Source organism: Oncorhynchus gorbuscha, linkage group LG09, assembly GCF_021184085.1.
Source record: "Oncorhynchus gorbuscha isolate QuinsamMale2020 ecotype Even-year linkage group LG09, OgorEven_v1.0, whole genome shotgun sequence".
NCBI lineage: Eukaryota > Metazoa > Chordata > Actinopteri > Salmoniformes > Salmonidae > Oncorhynchus > Oncorhynchus gorbuscha.
Window position 1 is genome coordinate 63517446 of NC_060181.1, and position 17931 is coordinate 63535376.

Here is a 17931-nt window from a genome sequence, read left to right on the forward strand (position 1 = left end):
AGCAAAATATTGTGTCGAACGACGAGTTGAGTTTTTACCAAAAAGTTCTATTTTGGTTTCATCTGACCATATGACATTCTCCCAATCTTCTTCTGGATCATCCAAATGCTCTCTAGCAAACTTCAGATGGGCCTGGACATGTACTGGCTTAAGCAGGGGGACACGTCTGGCACTGCAAGATTTGAGTCCCAGGCGGCGTAGTGTGTTACTGATGGTAGGCTTTGTTATTTTGGTCCCAGCTCTCTGCAGGTCATTCACTAGGTCCTCCCGTGTGGTTCTGGGATTTTTGCTCACCGTTCTAGTGATAATTTTGACCCCACGGGTGAGATCTTGCGTGGAGCCCCAGATCGAGGGAGATTATCAGTGGTCTTGTATGTCTACCATTTCCTAATAATTGCTCCCACAGTTCATTTCTTCAAACCAAGCTGCTTACCTATTGCGGATTCAGTCTTCCCAGCCTGGTACAGGTCTACAATTTTGTTTCTGGTGTCCTTTGACAGCTCTTTGGTTTTGAGGTTGTGGACAGATGTCTTTTATACTGATAACAAGTTCAAACAGGTGCTATTAATACAGGTAAAGAGTGGAGGTCAGAGGAGCCTCTTCAAGAAGAAGTTACAGGTCTGTGAGAGCCAGAAATCTTGCTTGTTTGTAGGTGACCAAATACTTATTTTCCACCATAATTTGCAAATAAATTCATAAAAAATCCTACAATGTGATTTTCTGGATTTGTTTTTCTCATTTTGCCTGTCATAGTAGAAGTGCACCTATGATGAAGATTACAGGCCTCTCTCATCTTTTTAAGTGGGTGAACTTGCACAATTGGTGGCTGACTAAATACGTTTTTTGCCTCACTGTACATATGACAATCAAATTCCCCCATACTCTTTATCAATGGCTTGTGTTGGCAGTCTTAAGGACAGAGGAGTTCATCTTCACCACTTTGTGAAGCAATGTTGCATTCCTCACATCATACCTTTTTCTTCTCTTGCTGGCGTCTGGCGGAGCAACCTTAGAATCACTCATGCTCTAGTAAAAACATGTCAGTGGTGTCATGAGCCTTTTCCTCCATGAACACCCCTTCCCCAGAACCTATGAAGGTACTGAATTATAGATGATTTGTAGTTTGTTGTGTATCAAGAAACAGTGCTGTGTTCTACTGACCCACATCTGGTTACAAGAATAGAGCAAAAGAGTTGAGATGTACGTTTTGTTTATTGTATTCTACTGCATTTTGACCTCTTTAGTCTGATTTTTCAAAGAGGTTTTAGAGTTTGGTGTTATTGGTACATAATCTCTTTGTCAGGATAGCATCTATCATAGTCACAACTGAAAGCCAGTGGGCACCAACGGGTCGACCATTCCTAGTCGATCACCAAACATTTCAGTGGGAAAGCCAACGATAAAGGCTGTGATAAAGGCTTGCTCTTCTTTGATTTTATCGTTCATGTTGCACTGTTGTCGGTAGATGCACTTGATTCAGAAGCCTTGCGCACCTGGTAATCAAAGTATTTTCTATTTTGAACCATTGAATTTGTCTGAAAAGAGGAACTCCGCCTACCAGGCGGACCGGAGGATCTGTGGCTAAATTAAGTGCATCTACTGCGCTGGCCAATCGGATAGCTCAAATCACAGTGCCTACAGAGCTTCTACGATCCCGGCCACAGCAAAGTTTGACACTAGCCTAAGTAAGATTTAATAACTTTTAAAACCACAGCAAGACTGTCAAAGAATACAGCAAAGAGCTGCTGTTTTTCTAAGAGTTCATGTAAAAAAAAATATTCAGCACTGTCAACACTGTTTTTATTCAACACGATTACAAAACAGAAAACGTGCTTCTCCCTCCTTCCAGATGAGACTAATGGTGTGTTAAAACAACCGGGGACTCAGATATCTCCGACTTCCGTGCATTCAAGACAACTGGGAAAAAACGTGATCCAACTGGGGATTTAAAAAAATGTTTTATTGTTTTAATTTATTTATTTGTATTTAACCTTTTATTTAAGTAGGTGAGTCAATAACGGCCTACCCCGGCCAAACCCTAACCCCAACGACGCTGGGCCATTTGTGCGCATCCCTATGGGACTCCCAGTTCCAAGTTGGAAACTCTGACATCTTTCTAGACCTCTGATTTTCCGACCTGAAGATCACTGACGTCCCAGTTGTCTTGAAAGCACCATGGCCATCAGATGCAGGTCAACCAGTAACATAAAAAATCTCACTATTTCAATTCATGCTCCGCTGTGCTTCGCAAGTGCTACTCCAACTGATCTATTTTGTAATCAAAGGTCAAGTTTTGAAATATAATATGGTCTGAGAATAACAATATTTCAGGCCAGGCGTACAGCCAATATGCTGTGATAATATATTAGGCCTACTGCACAATCCTCATTCCTACATAACTATTTTTATTAGGTTAATGTTGCATCTTCTATGTCATGTTTAAAAAATAATCCTGAGGTTTAGATCTGGACTAAGAAAAGGTTGTTGACCACTTGCTGTAAGTTATATTACAGTTCAAATGGTATACTTTGCCACAAGCCTATTCATTTGTCAGAAGCCACTGTGTGCTGTTGCCTTCATACCGCACAGGAGAGTAGGCAGGGGGTTTTGGCACTTTACACAAACCACCTCTCCTTGAGTGTGGGAGAGGCAGCAGATGTGACTGTTTTTTTTACGTGTATTGCCGTTGGGTCATCAAACAAATATGTGGAAAGAGAATGGAGACTAGCTGAGATAAGGTCTGGATTTTCCCATAAGACATCAGCGAGTAGCAACTCCTGGTCTGTTGTTTTGTTAAAAGCAGTAATAAATACAATGCTTCATGTAGGTTGTCTTGACCAAAACATTGTTTTTAGCCAAAAAGTAGGCTATAACAAAAGTTGTTATGTTGTGATTCACGCCTATTTTGTCCGATTATTTTAGGCTGCAGCTCAAACTGCTGTCTACTCTCCCGTCTGAAGTCTGTGGGCTAAAATGTTTACTTGAATTCAAATGGAGCTTTTTGGATATGCACTTCATTTATCATTCTGTTTCCGTATGGGTCTTTAGCTATCCCCTTTCTTCCTCCAGGTCCTTTTTGATGGCCCTCAGTGCAGAACTATCCTCTCCAAAGGATGATCAAGGATTTTAAAAAAGTTTCACAGGGAAGGGAATGGATATGGAAATTAGCTCTACACACTATTTGTAACGTACATATTCTAGAAATTGCTTTCACTGATATCTCCTTGATCGTTTGATTATTTTTTTTTCAAAGTACAGGAGAACTAACTGAGTGGAGTGAAACCCACAAACGCTTCAAAGTTAAAACAACATTTGGAGGACCCAAGGGTTTACTATTTCAAGCATAGCGTAATGAAGGGCCCTGCTAACATCAACACGATATATTTCAAAGACGAGAGGAGGCAAAAAAGTTATTAAGCTGTCCGTTGCATTCTCTCAGGGCGACCTGCCTTTGGTATAGTATAACATAATGCATAATGTCAAGGTTGCAGACCAAATAGAGATGAGGTTAATACAATTCAGTGTCTATAGGGTTTCACATGAAATTCCAATAATAGTAATGCATACCTTGAAATCTCACGTTGAATGTCCTCTCCACCCACCTCAAGGTAGAGGAATTTGTGTTTTGTGTGTGCAGACATTACATGGTCAGACCCACCCCCAACCACAGACACACAGAGACACTAGGGATTTGTGTTTTCTTGTAATTGCCACGTCCAAAATCCTATCTTCTGGGATGTGGAACTTGTAAATATCTGGGGGATATTTACATTCTGTCACCATTTTGGCAATCCATTATTTGTGCCTCTTAATTATATTAGTGAGCAGGTTGCAAGATATATTGTTCTAATCAGAATGCATCAGGCCCATTTAATGAGATTGTCAAGTGTCGCTAAAAGCTAATTAGATATAAATAAGCCATTTAGTTAATCCTGTTTTTTTTCTATTTCATCTCCAGAGACTATGAAAGGCTGTTGACGACTAACTCTGCCATTGGCTGAAAGGGAACCCAGGAGAGCAGCCTGAGCACGTAGGTTGTGTGTGCAGGGAAAGAACCAACAATGGCCGCCCATCGAATCAGGGCGACCAACAACATTGCACTGCCACGCTGCAAGTCAGAGGGGACACTCATTGATCTCAGTGATGGAGTCTCTGAATCTAACTGCCTCACAGATGTCAAAGGTATGCTAATGAAGTGGATTCATATTTGAGATATTTTGTTGTAGTATTGATTACCTGTTAACAGATGTACTTTTTTGGTGTTCTTTTTGTTGTTGCAGTGCCTTCTCCCAGTGCCTTAAGACTGGACGCCACTGCCTCCTTTGGCACTGCCAGGGAAGTCATTGCAATTAAGGATTACTGTCCCTCCAGCTTTACCACCCTCAAGTTCTCCAAGGGAGAACATCTCTTTGTGCTGGACACATCGGGTGGAGAGTGGTGGTACGCCCACAACAGCACTGAGATGGGTTACATCCCTGCAGCATACGTCCAACCCATCAACTACCGGGACTCCTCATTCAGTGACAGCGGTATGATCGACAGCCTAGGAGACTGCTCTGTTGAGGAGGGAGCCAAGGAGCTGGACCTCCTTGAAGATTGGACCGGGGTGTTCCTGAAACCCACTGCCCCCCAAAACGGGAACCCCTTTGCCCCCCATCACCAGCCCCTTAGTCGTAGCGCCACCAACCCTTTCCTCAATGGAGCCCTTCAGGGTTCGCTGGATCAGAACAGTAATGAAAATAGTAAGTCAGTGGATCTTCTTCTTTTTGACACAGCACCCTCTGTCCCACCAAACTCCACCAGCAGCACTGTCAACATCAATGGCTTTGGCAGTGACATCTTTGATCTGAACCAAATCAGCCCCAGCCTGGGAGTGGGCCAGACCTTACGCAGGGACAACCCATTCTTCAGGAGCAAGCGATCCTATAGTCTCTCAGAACTTTCCATCCTGCAGGCTCAGAATGACGCCCCAAAGGCATCCTCCAGTTTCTTTGGAGGCCTGAAAGCACCTGCGCCTGAGCAGTTCCAGAGCCGAGAGGATTTCCGGGAAGCATGGCTCAATCACCGCAAGCAAGCCAGGTCCTGCCATGACCTGGACTCCTTGGGCCAGAACCCAGGCTGGGGCCAAACACAGCCGGTAGAGACCAACATTGTCTGCCGTCTAGACAGTTCTGGAGGAGCTGTCCAGCTTCCAGACACCAGCATCAGCATTCACATCCCTGAGGGCCATGTGGCCCCTGGAGACACCCAGCAGATCTCCATGAAGGCCCTGCTGGACCCGCCTCTGGAACTCAACAATGACCGCTGCACCACTGTGAGCCCCGTTGTGGAGATCAAACTCAGCAACATGGAGACCAAAACCACAGTCACCCTTGAGATGAACGTGTCAGTTGTGGTGAAGAAGGAGAGCAGACAGACGACAGAGGTCATGTGTGTGAGGAGTGACTGCAAGGAGGGCCCCTACACTCCAATCCCACAGGCGTACATGTATGGGGACACCGTCCAGGTCTGTCTGGATTATCTTGAACCTTGCATGTATGTATCTGTTGTGGCCCAGGCACAGTCGGTTGCTCCAGGCACCACAGTTTGGGATAACGTGGTGAAAAAGGTCACCCTGGGCGTCTATGGGCCTAAGCACATTCACCCATCCTTTAAGACTGTGGTGGCTATCTTCGGCCATGACTGTGCCCCAAAGACATTACTGGTGAGTGAGGTGGGGAGGCAGGCCCACTCTGCTCCTCCAGTGGCCCTTCAGCTCTGGGGGAAGCACCAGTTTGTCCTGGCTAGACCACAGGATCTTCGGGTCGGGGTTTACTCCAATATGGCCAACTATGAGGTCAAGGACAGTGAGCAGGCCAGGGTGGTCAGGGGGTTCCAGGTCAAACTGGGAAAGGTTAGCCGGCTTGTCTATATGATTGCCTCACGCACTGCTGACGATGTCTCAGATTTCACATTGCGGGTCCAGGTCAAGGATGACCAGGACTGTATTCTCGCCCAGTTCTGCGTTCAAACACCAACACCTCCACCCAAGACTGGTCCACGGACGTCTGCGCAGAGGCGCTTCCTGAAGAAGAAGGAAGTAGGGAAAATTGTTTTGTCCCCTCTGGCCATCACTAACAAGTACCCTGTGTTCCATGACCAACGAATCCACAACCTGAAGTTTGGTAAATTTATCAAAACAGTCATCCGTCAGACCAAGAACCAATACTTACTGGAGTACAAAAAGGGGGATTACGTTGCCCTTCTGAGCGAGGAGAAAATCAAACTGAAAGGACAGTTGTGGACTAAGGAATGGTACATTGGTTACTATCATGGTAGGACAGGACTTGTCCATGCAAAAAATGTTCTGGTGGTGGGGAAAGTGAAACCCATATACTTCAGCGGTGCTGAACTTACCACGACACTCTTACTGGAGCAGATACTTAAGCCCAGCAAGTTCCTGACGTACATCTATGCCTCTGTAAGGACTATACTGATGGAGAACGTAGGAAGCTGGAGGGCATTTGCTGATGCCCTGGGTTACGTCAACCTACCACTGACACATTTCTGCCGTACAGAGCCTGACAGTGAGCCTGAGAGGGTGGCATCTGTTCTGGAGAAGCTGAAGGAGGACTGCAACAATGCAGAGGGAAAGGAGAGGAAGTCCTTCCAGAAGGAACTGATGACTGTAAGTAATGGCCTAGGGCAGGGTTCCCCAATTGGAGGCCCGCAAGCCGAATTTGCCTCATGAGTGGTGTTATTCCCCCCCTCCACCTCAAAGTTTTCTGAGCAAAAAAAATATAAAAATATACAGTACTAGCCAAACGTTTGGACACCTACTCATTACAGGGTTTTTCTTTAGTTTTACTATACATGTAGTAACTAAAAAAGTGTTAAACAAAAAAATATATAGCATCCAACCTTTGCCTTGATGAAGCTTTACACACTCTTGGCATTCTCTCGACCAGCTTCATGGGGTAGTCACCTGGAATGACTTTCAATGAATAGGTTTCCCTTGTTAATTTGTGGAATTTCTTTCCTTAAAGGATCTAAAATATATTTTGATTTGTTGAACACTTTTTATGGTTACTACATGATTGCATATGTGTTATTTCATAGTTTTTGATGTCTTCTACAATATAGTACAAATAAAGAAAAATCCCAGAATGAGTAGGTGTTCAAACTTTTGACTGGTTGTGTGTGTGTGTGTGTGTGTGTGTGTGTGTGTGTGTGTGTGTGTGTGTGTGTGTGTGTGTGTGTGTGTGTGTGTGTGTGTGTGTGTGTGTGTGTGTGTGTGTGTGTGTGTGTGTGTGTGTGTGTGTGTGTGTGTGTGTGTGTGTGTGTGTGTGTGTGTGTGTGTGTGTGCATACAGTTGAAGTCAGAAGTTTACATACACCTTAGTCAAAAACATTTAGACTCATTTTTTCACAATTCCCGACATTTAGTCCTAAGAAAAATTCCCTGTCTTACATCAATTAGGATCACAACTTTATTTTAATAATGTGAAATGTCAGAATAATAGTACAGAGAATGATTTATTTCAACTATTTCTTGCATCACATTCCCAGTGGGTCAGAAGTTTACATACACTCAATTAGTATTTGGTAGCATTGCCTTTAAATTGTTTAACTTGAGTCAAACGTTTCGGGTAGCCTTCCACAATAAATTGGCCCTTTCCTCCTGACAGATCTGGTGTAACTGAGTCAGGTTTGTAGGCCTGCTTCCTCGCACATGCTTTTTCAGTTCTGCCCACACATTTTCTATGGGATTGAGTTCAGGGCTTTGTGATGGCCACTCCAATACCTTGCCTTCGTTGTCCTTAAGCCATTTTGTACAACTTTGGAAGTATGCTTGGGGTCATTGCCCATTTGGAAGACCCATTTGCAACCAAGCTTTAACTTCCTGACTGATGTCTTGAGATGTTGCTTCAATATATCCACTTAATTTTACCCCCTCATGAAGCCATCTTTTTTTGTGAAGTGCACCAGTCCCTCCTGCAGCAAAGCACTCCCACAACATGATGCTGCCACCCTCGTGCTTCACAGTTGGGATGGTGTTCTTCAGCTTGCAAGCCCCCCTCCTTTTTCTTCCACACATAACGAGGGCCATTATGGCTAAACAGTTCTATTTTTTTTCATCAGACCAGTGGACATTTCTCCAAAAAGTACAATCTTTGTCCCCATGTGCAGTTGCAAACCGTAGTCTGGCATTTTTTTGTGGTTTTGGAGTAGTGGCTTCTTCCTTGCTGAGAGGACTTTCAGGTTATGTCGATATAGGACTCATTTTAATGTGGATATAAACACTTTTTGTACCTGTTTCCTCCAGCATCTTCACAAGGTCCTTTGCTGTTGTTCTGGGATTGATTTGCACTTTTCACACCAACGTACGATCATCTCTATAAAAGTAACTATATCCACTTTTTTTAACTAGGATTAACTATCAGGAATTATGAAAAACTGAGTTTAAATGTAGTTGGCTAATGTGTATGTAAACTTCCCACTTCAACTGTATGTAAAATATATATATATATATTTTTTTACATTTTCTTAAACTTCTGCCGTTTCCAGCTACAATAGTCATTTACAACATTAATAATGTCTACGCTGTATTTCTGATCAATTTGATGTTATTTTAATGGACTAAAACGTGCTTTTCTTTCAAAAACAAGGACATTTATAAGTGATCCCAAACTTTTGAATGGTAGTGTATATATTATATATAAATACACACACTTTTTTGTATTATTGTTGGACATTAAATACTTTTAAAAACACCAGCAAAGTAGTATCAAGTGATTTTCAATTTTGGAAATCTGTTCCCAAGTATTCCCACGCATAATAGAGAGACGTGATCATATACGAATCTAAGCAATGTTTGAAATTATTTTATTTTAGTTCAATGTTATCTGTTTGGGCTTCAGTCTTAAATGGTTGTCTATATCTGTCAATCTTTTTTTTGCGTGATTCACTTTTTTGTTTGCTTATAACCAGGTTTCCATCCAACCTTTTTACGTGAGTCAAGTACATTTCTGAAAGAAAAATTTCACGACAGGCCTGATGGAAACAACTAATTTGCCAGTAAACTCTCATCAAGGTCGGATATTTTTGTGCCGGTAAAATTAAATATACGAGAAATGGTAGTGGTAACACTTTTGCTCAAATATTGATAAAATAACCATCATATCAAAGTAAATTTGGAGTCACGCAATGACATTGTGTGTTCCTCCCACCAAGACTTGGGAAAGCATGCAGTTTATTAGTCTACATATTAAATCAGTTCTGATGAACTTCACAGGGTGATGAAAGTGCATGGTGATTAGGTTGATGAGTCTTTCAAATAAATATTGAGCGTTTTATTCTGATGACATGATGATTGATGCTTGGCTGCCATTTGACATAAAAAAATATTGCTCTATTTGTCCACAAATAATCTCATTATGTAGTCCGGTGTTTCCCAACTCTAGCCCTCAAGTATCCCCAACAGCACACATTTTTGGTGTTGCCCTCTGCAAGCACACCTGATTCAACTTGTCAACTAATCATCAAGCCATCAATGAGTTGAATCAGATGAGTTTGTCTGGGGCTTCAACAGAAATGTGTGCTGTTGAGAATACTGGAGGACTGGAGTTGGGAAACACAGACGTAGGCTTTACCCACACTGTATCTGAAAGTTGTTGGCTAGAGTGCAAGTGCTAAGACCAAAGTGGGCACATTTGCTATATAACACATTGTTTTGGGACAAAACCATCAGTAGAGTTGAAAATGTGATGGAAATCCATTTAAACTAGTATTTGTTATTCCGTACATGGGAATGTAACCACAAAAGTCATTTTTTGTTCACTTCATCACGCACAGCCTTTTATCTGCAACCAATCAGTTTGATAGAAACGCTTCGCTGGTTGGGAAAATGCGCATATGTATAATATTTGCATGAAAATCTGTCGCCAAATGGATGGAAACCGAGGTTATGTGTTTAGCACTTTTCTTTCTTCTGTTTGTTCTAGTGTGCATATTTGTGTCTTGTGTTTGGTCTTGTGTGTGCGCTGTGCCTGCATCTGTCTCTATACTTGTGTGTCTAGCTAAGGTCTTTTTCAGGTCAGTCGTGGCTTTGGTTCCTTATCTACTTACAGCTGCCTGAGGCTATGGTCCAGTGGGCTAATTCTGTTGAGTGTGCAGTCAATAAGTGCTGCGTGGGCATCACGGTCTTATGGGGACTAGAGAGTTGTGGAGAGCAGCAGAATATTTTGGCACAGCACAAACCCACACCTCTGTCTCGAAAACATTGAGTTAGAGATACTGTACGTGCTGCATTCGTAAATCCAAATCATGGCTCAGCCTGTGGTGATAATGCTCCGTCTTCATTTCTAGTCATAATGTGTCAATCAAAACCTACAGGAATACAACCATACTGTCAAACACTTTTTATGAAAAAGTCCTTGGTTTGATTTTGGAAGTGATAATCAGTGTTTTGACCATTGTAGATGGTGTCAAGCAGTGACTGCTGAGGCGAGGATGGCTCATCATAATGGCTGGAATTGAGTGTAATGGATGGAATGGTATCAAACATATTAAAACCATGTGTTTGATACCATTCCATTCACTCCATTATGAGCCGTCCTCACACCAGCAGCCTCCGCTGGTGTCGAGAATAATATGTGACTTAGCATCGGTGTTTCCCCTAGGATGTTTTTTAGCAGCAGTTGCAAAGTTAGCGGGGAGGGCGTGGTAGTGGGCGTGGTAGTGGTAGAGGGCGTGGTAGTGGGCACGGCCAATGGCGTGGTTTTAGAAGCCCTCCTCTTGGACGCAGACACAAAATGCTTATTTTCTTGTAATTCTACACATTTTGCTATGGGGCGGAGAGAACATTTTACAGGTTTAAAGCTAATTTCATACAATTGTACACATTTTACCATGGCTTATTCGATGTTCTTATGCTTTCTGAGTGACTCAAACGTTATAACAAAAATCAATATGTATCTGCCATGACATTTTTTTTACATTTTAGATTCTCCCTGACTGTCTAGTTTTTATTTTGGTGATTTTTAGTTCTTAAAGATCTTGTTTAAAAAAATATATAGTGTAGCTCCATTATCTTTTTATTCATCCTTTATATCATGTTTTAGTCGTCCCGATAAAACATTTTTGGGTGTGGGGTCAGCAATTTAGCCCTGACACTTTTCAATGAATATGGAGGAAACACTGAACATGATTGAAGAATAGAGCCATAGAAGCATGTCATACAGTATGGATTAGCAGTATATCCGATTTTTCACCTCATGTTTCTGAGGGAGTGCAGAGAGTATCACTTTGCTCTCTGTTCTCTTTGATAGGTGAAGTTCATGTCACACCGTAACTATGACATTGATATGAGGTGAGACGGTTTGCCCTCAAAAGTGTCTGAGACGGAAGAGAGGGCACACACCAGATATAACTTTTGTTGTAATCTTTAAACATCTGCACTATTCAGTCGGCTCTGTCCCCATTGGTGACCCTGTCGTGTCAAGACTCGTTAACACTGCAGTCTCACCCCACCCACCAATAGACCAGAAACCAGCTGGTTTAGGCCTGACTTGGAAACTTTCCTGCAAACCCAACCCTTGTCTGTCTGTTTCCCTTTCTCACATTATTGTGTGCAAAGATGTTGTCCTCAAGACAGTTTCATTCAGTATTTCCCAGTATTGCTTTTGGCAAAATTGGCAGCAGGCCCTGCAATAAGTTTCTATACAGAGTCTCTCCTTCATGTTTCAAAGTGTTGACAACCTCTGAGATGTGATGTTGATTTGAAATCATTGATTTGTTTGTCATCTGCGTGCCAATATCATTCCAAGTTCGATATAGTGTGTGTTGGGTAAGAACGTTCACAAACTTAAAGAGAAAGAATACTCAACGTCAGCCTCACTCGCTCTCAGTGCCAACATAACATCTTTTTGTTGAAGTCTCTTAGAGGTCATGGTCATAATAGAACAGGCTCTGAGGTAGGATGGAACATAAACACTATATCATTTACGCCGGGTTGTAAACACCAATTACAACCATTTATAGACATGGGGGAGCTTCAGTGAGGAGAGGAACTATATATAAAGACGAGTCTGTGGTGGAGAAGACATGTCCTCCACAACACTTCCCATTTCTCAGGCTCAGTTGTTTGGTGTACACTACGTAATGATGTGATAGAACCAGTACTATTAATTGGGTGTGTTTTCCCCTTTTCAAATCTACATAAAACATCTTGGCAAATAGGATGCACTTCATTGGATGGACCTTAGGAAGCGATGGTGCAGCAACCAGTCATACTGATATCCTTACAGAATTCAAAAGTATTCACAAAGCAAGTGGCATACTCAAACTCCAGCCTTGCATGCATAGAATGGACAACTCCTGATGAATAACTCCCAACGACATCAACAAACAGTCTTTTAGTTTAGTTATGGAAAATACTGCAATCTAAACAACCTCACACAAGGTTATGTGGTACTTATGCAACAAGAGTTGAAATGGGCACTATAAAGTTAGAATCCACTTCCTTCCACTGAGAGGATGTTAGTGTTATTTAAGCCCAGCTAAGATATCCTCACATTCCACGGCAGGCTACAAGGGAACCAACGCATACCGGATGGATAACTGTTTGCAACCAGTGTGTCTACACCAACCCACCTATCCAGCTTCACAGATTAGGATTGACATCTAGGTTAGGCTAATCCAATGTAGGTAACCGCTGTTCCTGTGTGCACAACAATAACAAAACAGTTGCCGCTTGTTCACCCTGGTTTTTCTCGAGGAGTTTTGTGTACTGACTTTTTTTGCAACTGTTTATCCCCCAAACAATAGATTACTTACATAGTGGTGGGCTTCAATTGCGGTCTTCTGAGGCTTTGTATGTGGCTGTCAATTTAATTACCGTCTCCTACGTCTCGGCAATTAAGTGTTTTCTCTGACACTGAAAATAATCCCTCCTGATTCGCTTGCATATCATTTGACGGAGAGCTAAGAGTGTATTTTTAGATGCAAAGGAAATAAAATATTGTGTGCACCTCAGAGGGAGATGACAGCCTTTGTGCTTGAGTATCTGAAGGCATGCACATTTTATCTCATTGTTCAGGAAGAAAGGAATTATCAGCAGTGTTAGGCATGGGCCTATATCCACACATCCCAAATAGAGAAAGATTCCTCTTATTTGCCCCCTCCACTTCCCCCTTTTGTCCCTGTCTTAGTTGGTAGAACTGCATTGCCTGTAGTAATTGCCTATTGAAACATAATCACAATTAATTAACACTTTCTATTTCAAAACAAATATATGGAAAATGATTTTGCATATGGTAATGGTGAACACATTGAACTCTACTGCGAAACCACAAAACAGTAGTGCCCATATTCAATCCAACTCTAGGAGCGAGCTTGTGAATTAAACTTTGTTTTAATGAAACCAGAAATGGCTATGAGGTTATCTAATCACCACATATGATCAAGTATGTTTTGTACATTCTGTTAATTTTGCATTTTTATTTCATTCAAGACTCAGCCCTGATATGCTTTTGTGATCTAGCTAATTTGCCCATGACTGATTGTGTAGGAGTTGAGCTATGGATGTATAATTCAGAGCTGGGTTAATCAAGTACTAATTGTTGTTCAGTCGAATCTACATTTGACAACAAAAAAAACAAAACAGATTTTGAGCCTGATAATTAAGCCGACCACAACCAGAAAGTATTCCTTCCCAGGTACATACATACAATCCTCTAGGCTTTGGAGAACAAGCCTGTAACAGGTGCGCTGGGAGTCGGGAAGCAAGTTCAGGGAGTGAATCATTTAATCAATAAACGAAAGCCTAATACAAAACAAGAAACACGAACAACGCACAGACATGAAACTGAAACCGAAATAATAACACCTGGGGAAGGAACCAAAGGGAGTGGCATATATAGGGAATGTAATCAGGGAAGTAATGGAGTCCAGGTGAGCTTAATGGCATGCTGGTGCGTGTAACTTGGGTGACAGGTGTGCACCATAACGAGCAGCTTGGTGACCTAGAGTGCCAGAGGGAGTATATGTGACAGTATCCCCTCCCCAACGTGCAGCTCCAGCCGCAGGACACTGACCAAAGGGACAATCCCGGGGATCAGGAGCGGACCGGTAACCTCTGCTGAGGCGCAGGAGCCTGAAGACCTAGAGTGCCTGAGAGGGAGTATACGTGACAGTACCCCCTCCCTGGTGCCCAGCTCCACCCGCAGGACGCCAACCAAGCGAGCCGGCTGAGGCTTGAGAATTCGACGATCCGGCTGAGGCTTGAGAATTTGACGATCCGGCCGAGGCTTGAGAATTCGACGATCCGGCTGAGGCTTGAGAATTCGACGATCCAGCTGAGGCGTGAGAGCCCGACGAGCCAGTTGAAGGTGAGGACTCCCCGGTAGCTCCGGACCTGACATAACTTCCACCATAAAAAAAATGAAAAAACACTCCCTGATGCTTCCCTAGGGTGAGGGGTTATCCTGTAATGTTATTCTGCTGGGAGTCGGGAAGCAAGTTTAAGGAGTAAATAATTGAATCAATAAATGAAACATAATACAAGACAAAAAACAGAAACAACGTACAGACATGAAACTGAAACAGAAACAATAACGCCTGGCGAAGGAACCAAAGGTTGTCACATACAGTTGAAGTCGAAGTTTACGTACACCTTAGTCAAATATATTTAAACTCAGTTTTCCTGACATTTAATCCTAGTAAAAATTCCCTGTCTTCGGTCAGTTAGGATCACCACTTAATTTTGAGAATGTGAAATGTCAAATCAGGTGGATTTGTGTATTAAAATGTCAGAATAATAGTAGATTTGATTTCTTTCATCACATTCCCAGTGGGTCAGAAGTTTAGATACACTGAATTAGTATTTGGTAGTATTGCCTTTAAATTGTTTAACTTGGGTCAAACGTTTCGGGTAGCCTTCCACAATAAATTGGGTGAATTTTGGCCCATTCCTCCTGACAGAGCTCGTGTAACTGAGTCAGGTTTGTAGGCTTGCTTTCTCACACGTGCTTTTCTCAGATCTGCCCACAAATTTTCTATGGGGTTGAAGTCGGGGCTTTGATATGGCCACTCAAATACCTTGACTTTGTTGTCCTTAACTTCTTGCGTCGATCCCGTATCCGGGAGCATAATCATAGCCTCAAGCTCATTACCATAACGCAACGTTAACTATTCATGAAAATCGCAAATGAAATGAAATAAATATATTTGCTCTCAAGCTTAGCCTTTTGTTAACAACACTGTCATCTCAGATTTTCAAAATATGCTTTTGAACCATAGCTAAACAAGCATTTGTGTAACAGTATTGATAGCCTAGCATAGGATTATGCCTCTCTTTCAGCATGCAACATTTTCACAAAACCCAGAAAAGCATTCAAATAAAATCATTTACCTTTCAAGAACTTCAGATGTTTTCAATTAGGAGACTCTCAGTTAGATAGCAAATGTTCCGTTTTTACAAAAAAAATATTATTTGTGTCAACTAATCGCTCCATTTTGTTCATCACGTTTGGTTAAGAAAAAAAAATAAAAATAAATATTAAGTCATTAAAACGCAAACTTTTTTCCAAATTAACTCTATAATATCGACAGAAACATGGCAAACCGATGTTTAGAATCAATCCTCAAGGTGTTTTTCACATATCTATCGATGATAAAATCCTTTGTGGCAGTTGACTTTCTCTTCTGAAGAAATGGAAAGCGCATGGACCTACAGATTACGCAATAATTTCGACACAGGACACCGGGCGGGACACCAGGTAAATGTAGTCTCTTATGGTCAATCTTCCAATGATATGCCTACAAACACGTCACAATGCTGCAGACACCTTGGGGAAACGACAGAAAGGGCAGGCTCATTCCTGGCACATTCACAGCCATAAAAGGAGACATTGGAACACAGCGCCTTCAGAATCTGGGGCATTTCCTGTATGAAACTTCATCTTGGTTTCGCCTGTAGCATTAGTTCTGGGGCACTCACAGATAATATCTTTGCAGTTTTGGAAACGTCAGAGTTTTGTCTTTCCAAGGCTGTCAATTCCATGCATAGTCGAGCATCTTTTCGTGACAAAATATTGTGCTTAAAACGGGCACGTCTTTTTATCCAATAATGACATAGCTCCCCCATAGGTTGAAGAGGTAGCCTAGCATAGCATTAAGCCTAGCATTCAGCAGGCAACATTTTCACAAAAACAAGAAAAGCATTCAAATAAAATAATTTACCTTTGAAGAACGTTGGATGTTTTCAATGACGAGACTCTTAGTTAGATAGCAAATGTTCATTTTTTCCAAAAATATTATTTGTGTAGACGAAATAGCTCTGTTTTGTTCATTACCTTTGGCTAAGAAAAAGACCGGAAAATGCAGTCACTTACAATGCCAAACTTTTTTCCAAATTAGCTCCATAATATCGACAGAGACATGGAAATCGTTGTTTAGAATCAACCCTCAAGGTGTTTTTTACATATCTATTCGATAATCTATCAGTGGCAGCAGTTGGCTTCTCATCAGAAGCAAACAGAAAAATACTGCAGCTGGGGATTATGCAATAATTGCGACGGAGGACACCAAGCCTGGTAGATGGTCAATCTTCCAATGATATGCCTACAAATACGTCACAATGCTGTCGACACCTTGGGGAAGCGACAGAAAGCCTAAGCTCATTTGTGGCCCATTCACAGCCATATAAGGAGTCATTGGCATGAGGCGGTTTCAAAAAAATGTGGCACTTCCTGATTGGATTTTTATCTGGGTTTTTTCTGTAACATCAGTTCTGTGGCACTCACAGACAATATCTTTGCAGTTTTGGAAACGCCAGTGTTTTCTTTCCAAAGCTGTCAATTATATGCATAGTCGAGCATCTTTTCGTGACAAAATATCTTGTTTAAAACGGGAACGTTTTTAATCCAAAACGCATTTAAACTGCACATGCATCCTGTGTTTACAAAATGGCCACTTGCATAGTATGTGTGCAATAATAACCACATTAACGCTTGGCGGTCAGTGAGCTCTATGGATTTCACCATTTCAGCCAAATGCACTTGAGTCTAGATTAAATGAAAACTGTAAATTTTCCTCAGCATTAAGCTTCTTCAGCTATGTCTCCCAACATTAAACATTCAGGGTAGGACAAGATCATCAGCACAATAATAATACTTAAACAATTCCCAAGGTTGACTTGACACATATACTCTCTTCTGCTTTGTTTTGTCCGGCAGTTTAATGTAATCCCGAATAGAAAGAACCCAATACTTTGTCAGACCTGCCTTACTGTATGTATGAAATCAAGCCCCAGCTTTGGAATCTCTGCTCTGACATCAAACATCCAGCCCTGTCACTGACTGAGAGACTAAAATAAGCAGAAACACCATATTGTTGTTTATTGTGTGTATTGAGTCTTTTAGACTCCTAGTGGGATTGTATCAACCCCAGTCTAGAGGACTAGAGGTCTGTGTGAAATGGCCGTCGCGTTTGGCGTCTGATTGATGGACGTGGGCAAAGACATGTCTCTGTGGAGGATCATTACCCCACAGATGTTTCCTGTCTCATTGTTGAGACTAAACAGAAGTGCCAGTTATGGACCAAGTGGCGCCTACATTCCACACCACCTCCCCTTGCCCCTCACATAGCCCCTCTACCTCAACTCAGCTATGACCAGACAACTATGCAGAAACACTCTACGGACCTGTTCTGTCTTGTGTTATTGGGCCACGAATTGTAGGCCAGTGAGTGTGCTATGTACTGTTTTGTGTATATATACTGACTTCAGTTTTAAGGCGGTTTCTGAGCCACCATTGCACCCATTCCTCAAATAGGATTTGGAAAAAGAGGAAAAATCTGGAGGAGGTTCTAAACTGCGCGGTGGGCACCCCACTGTGTCCTGCACTAAGAGGGATTTAGTTCCCACTCACGCACACAACTCTGTAGCAGACCC

General features: G+C 42.1%; 1 protein-coding gene across 1 annotated transcript in view; it reads left to right on the forward strand.

Moving 5' to 3' along the window:
• LOC124043926 (SH3 domain-binding protein 4-like) overlaps window positions 1-17931 on the forward strand; it is a 59565-nt gene that overhangs the window by 33308 nt on the left and 8326 nt on the right. The window contains exons 2-3 of the mRNA XM_046363083.1: window positions 3959-4182; window positions 4281-6667. Of these exons, the coding sequence (XP_046219039.1) occupies window positions 4062-4182; window positions 4281-6667 (2508 nt within the window). The 5' untranslated portion in view covers window positions 3959-4061. The remainder of the gene's footprint in view (window positions 1-3958; window positions 4183-4280; window positions 6668-17931) is intronic.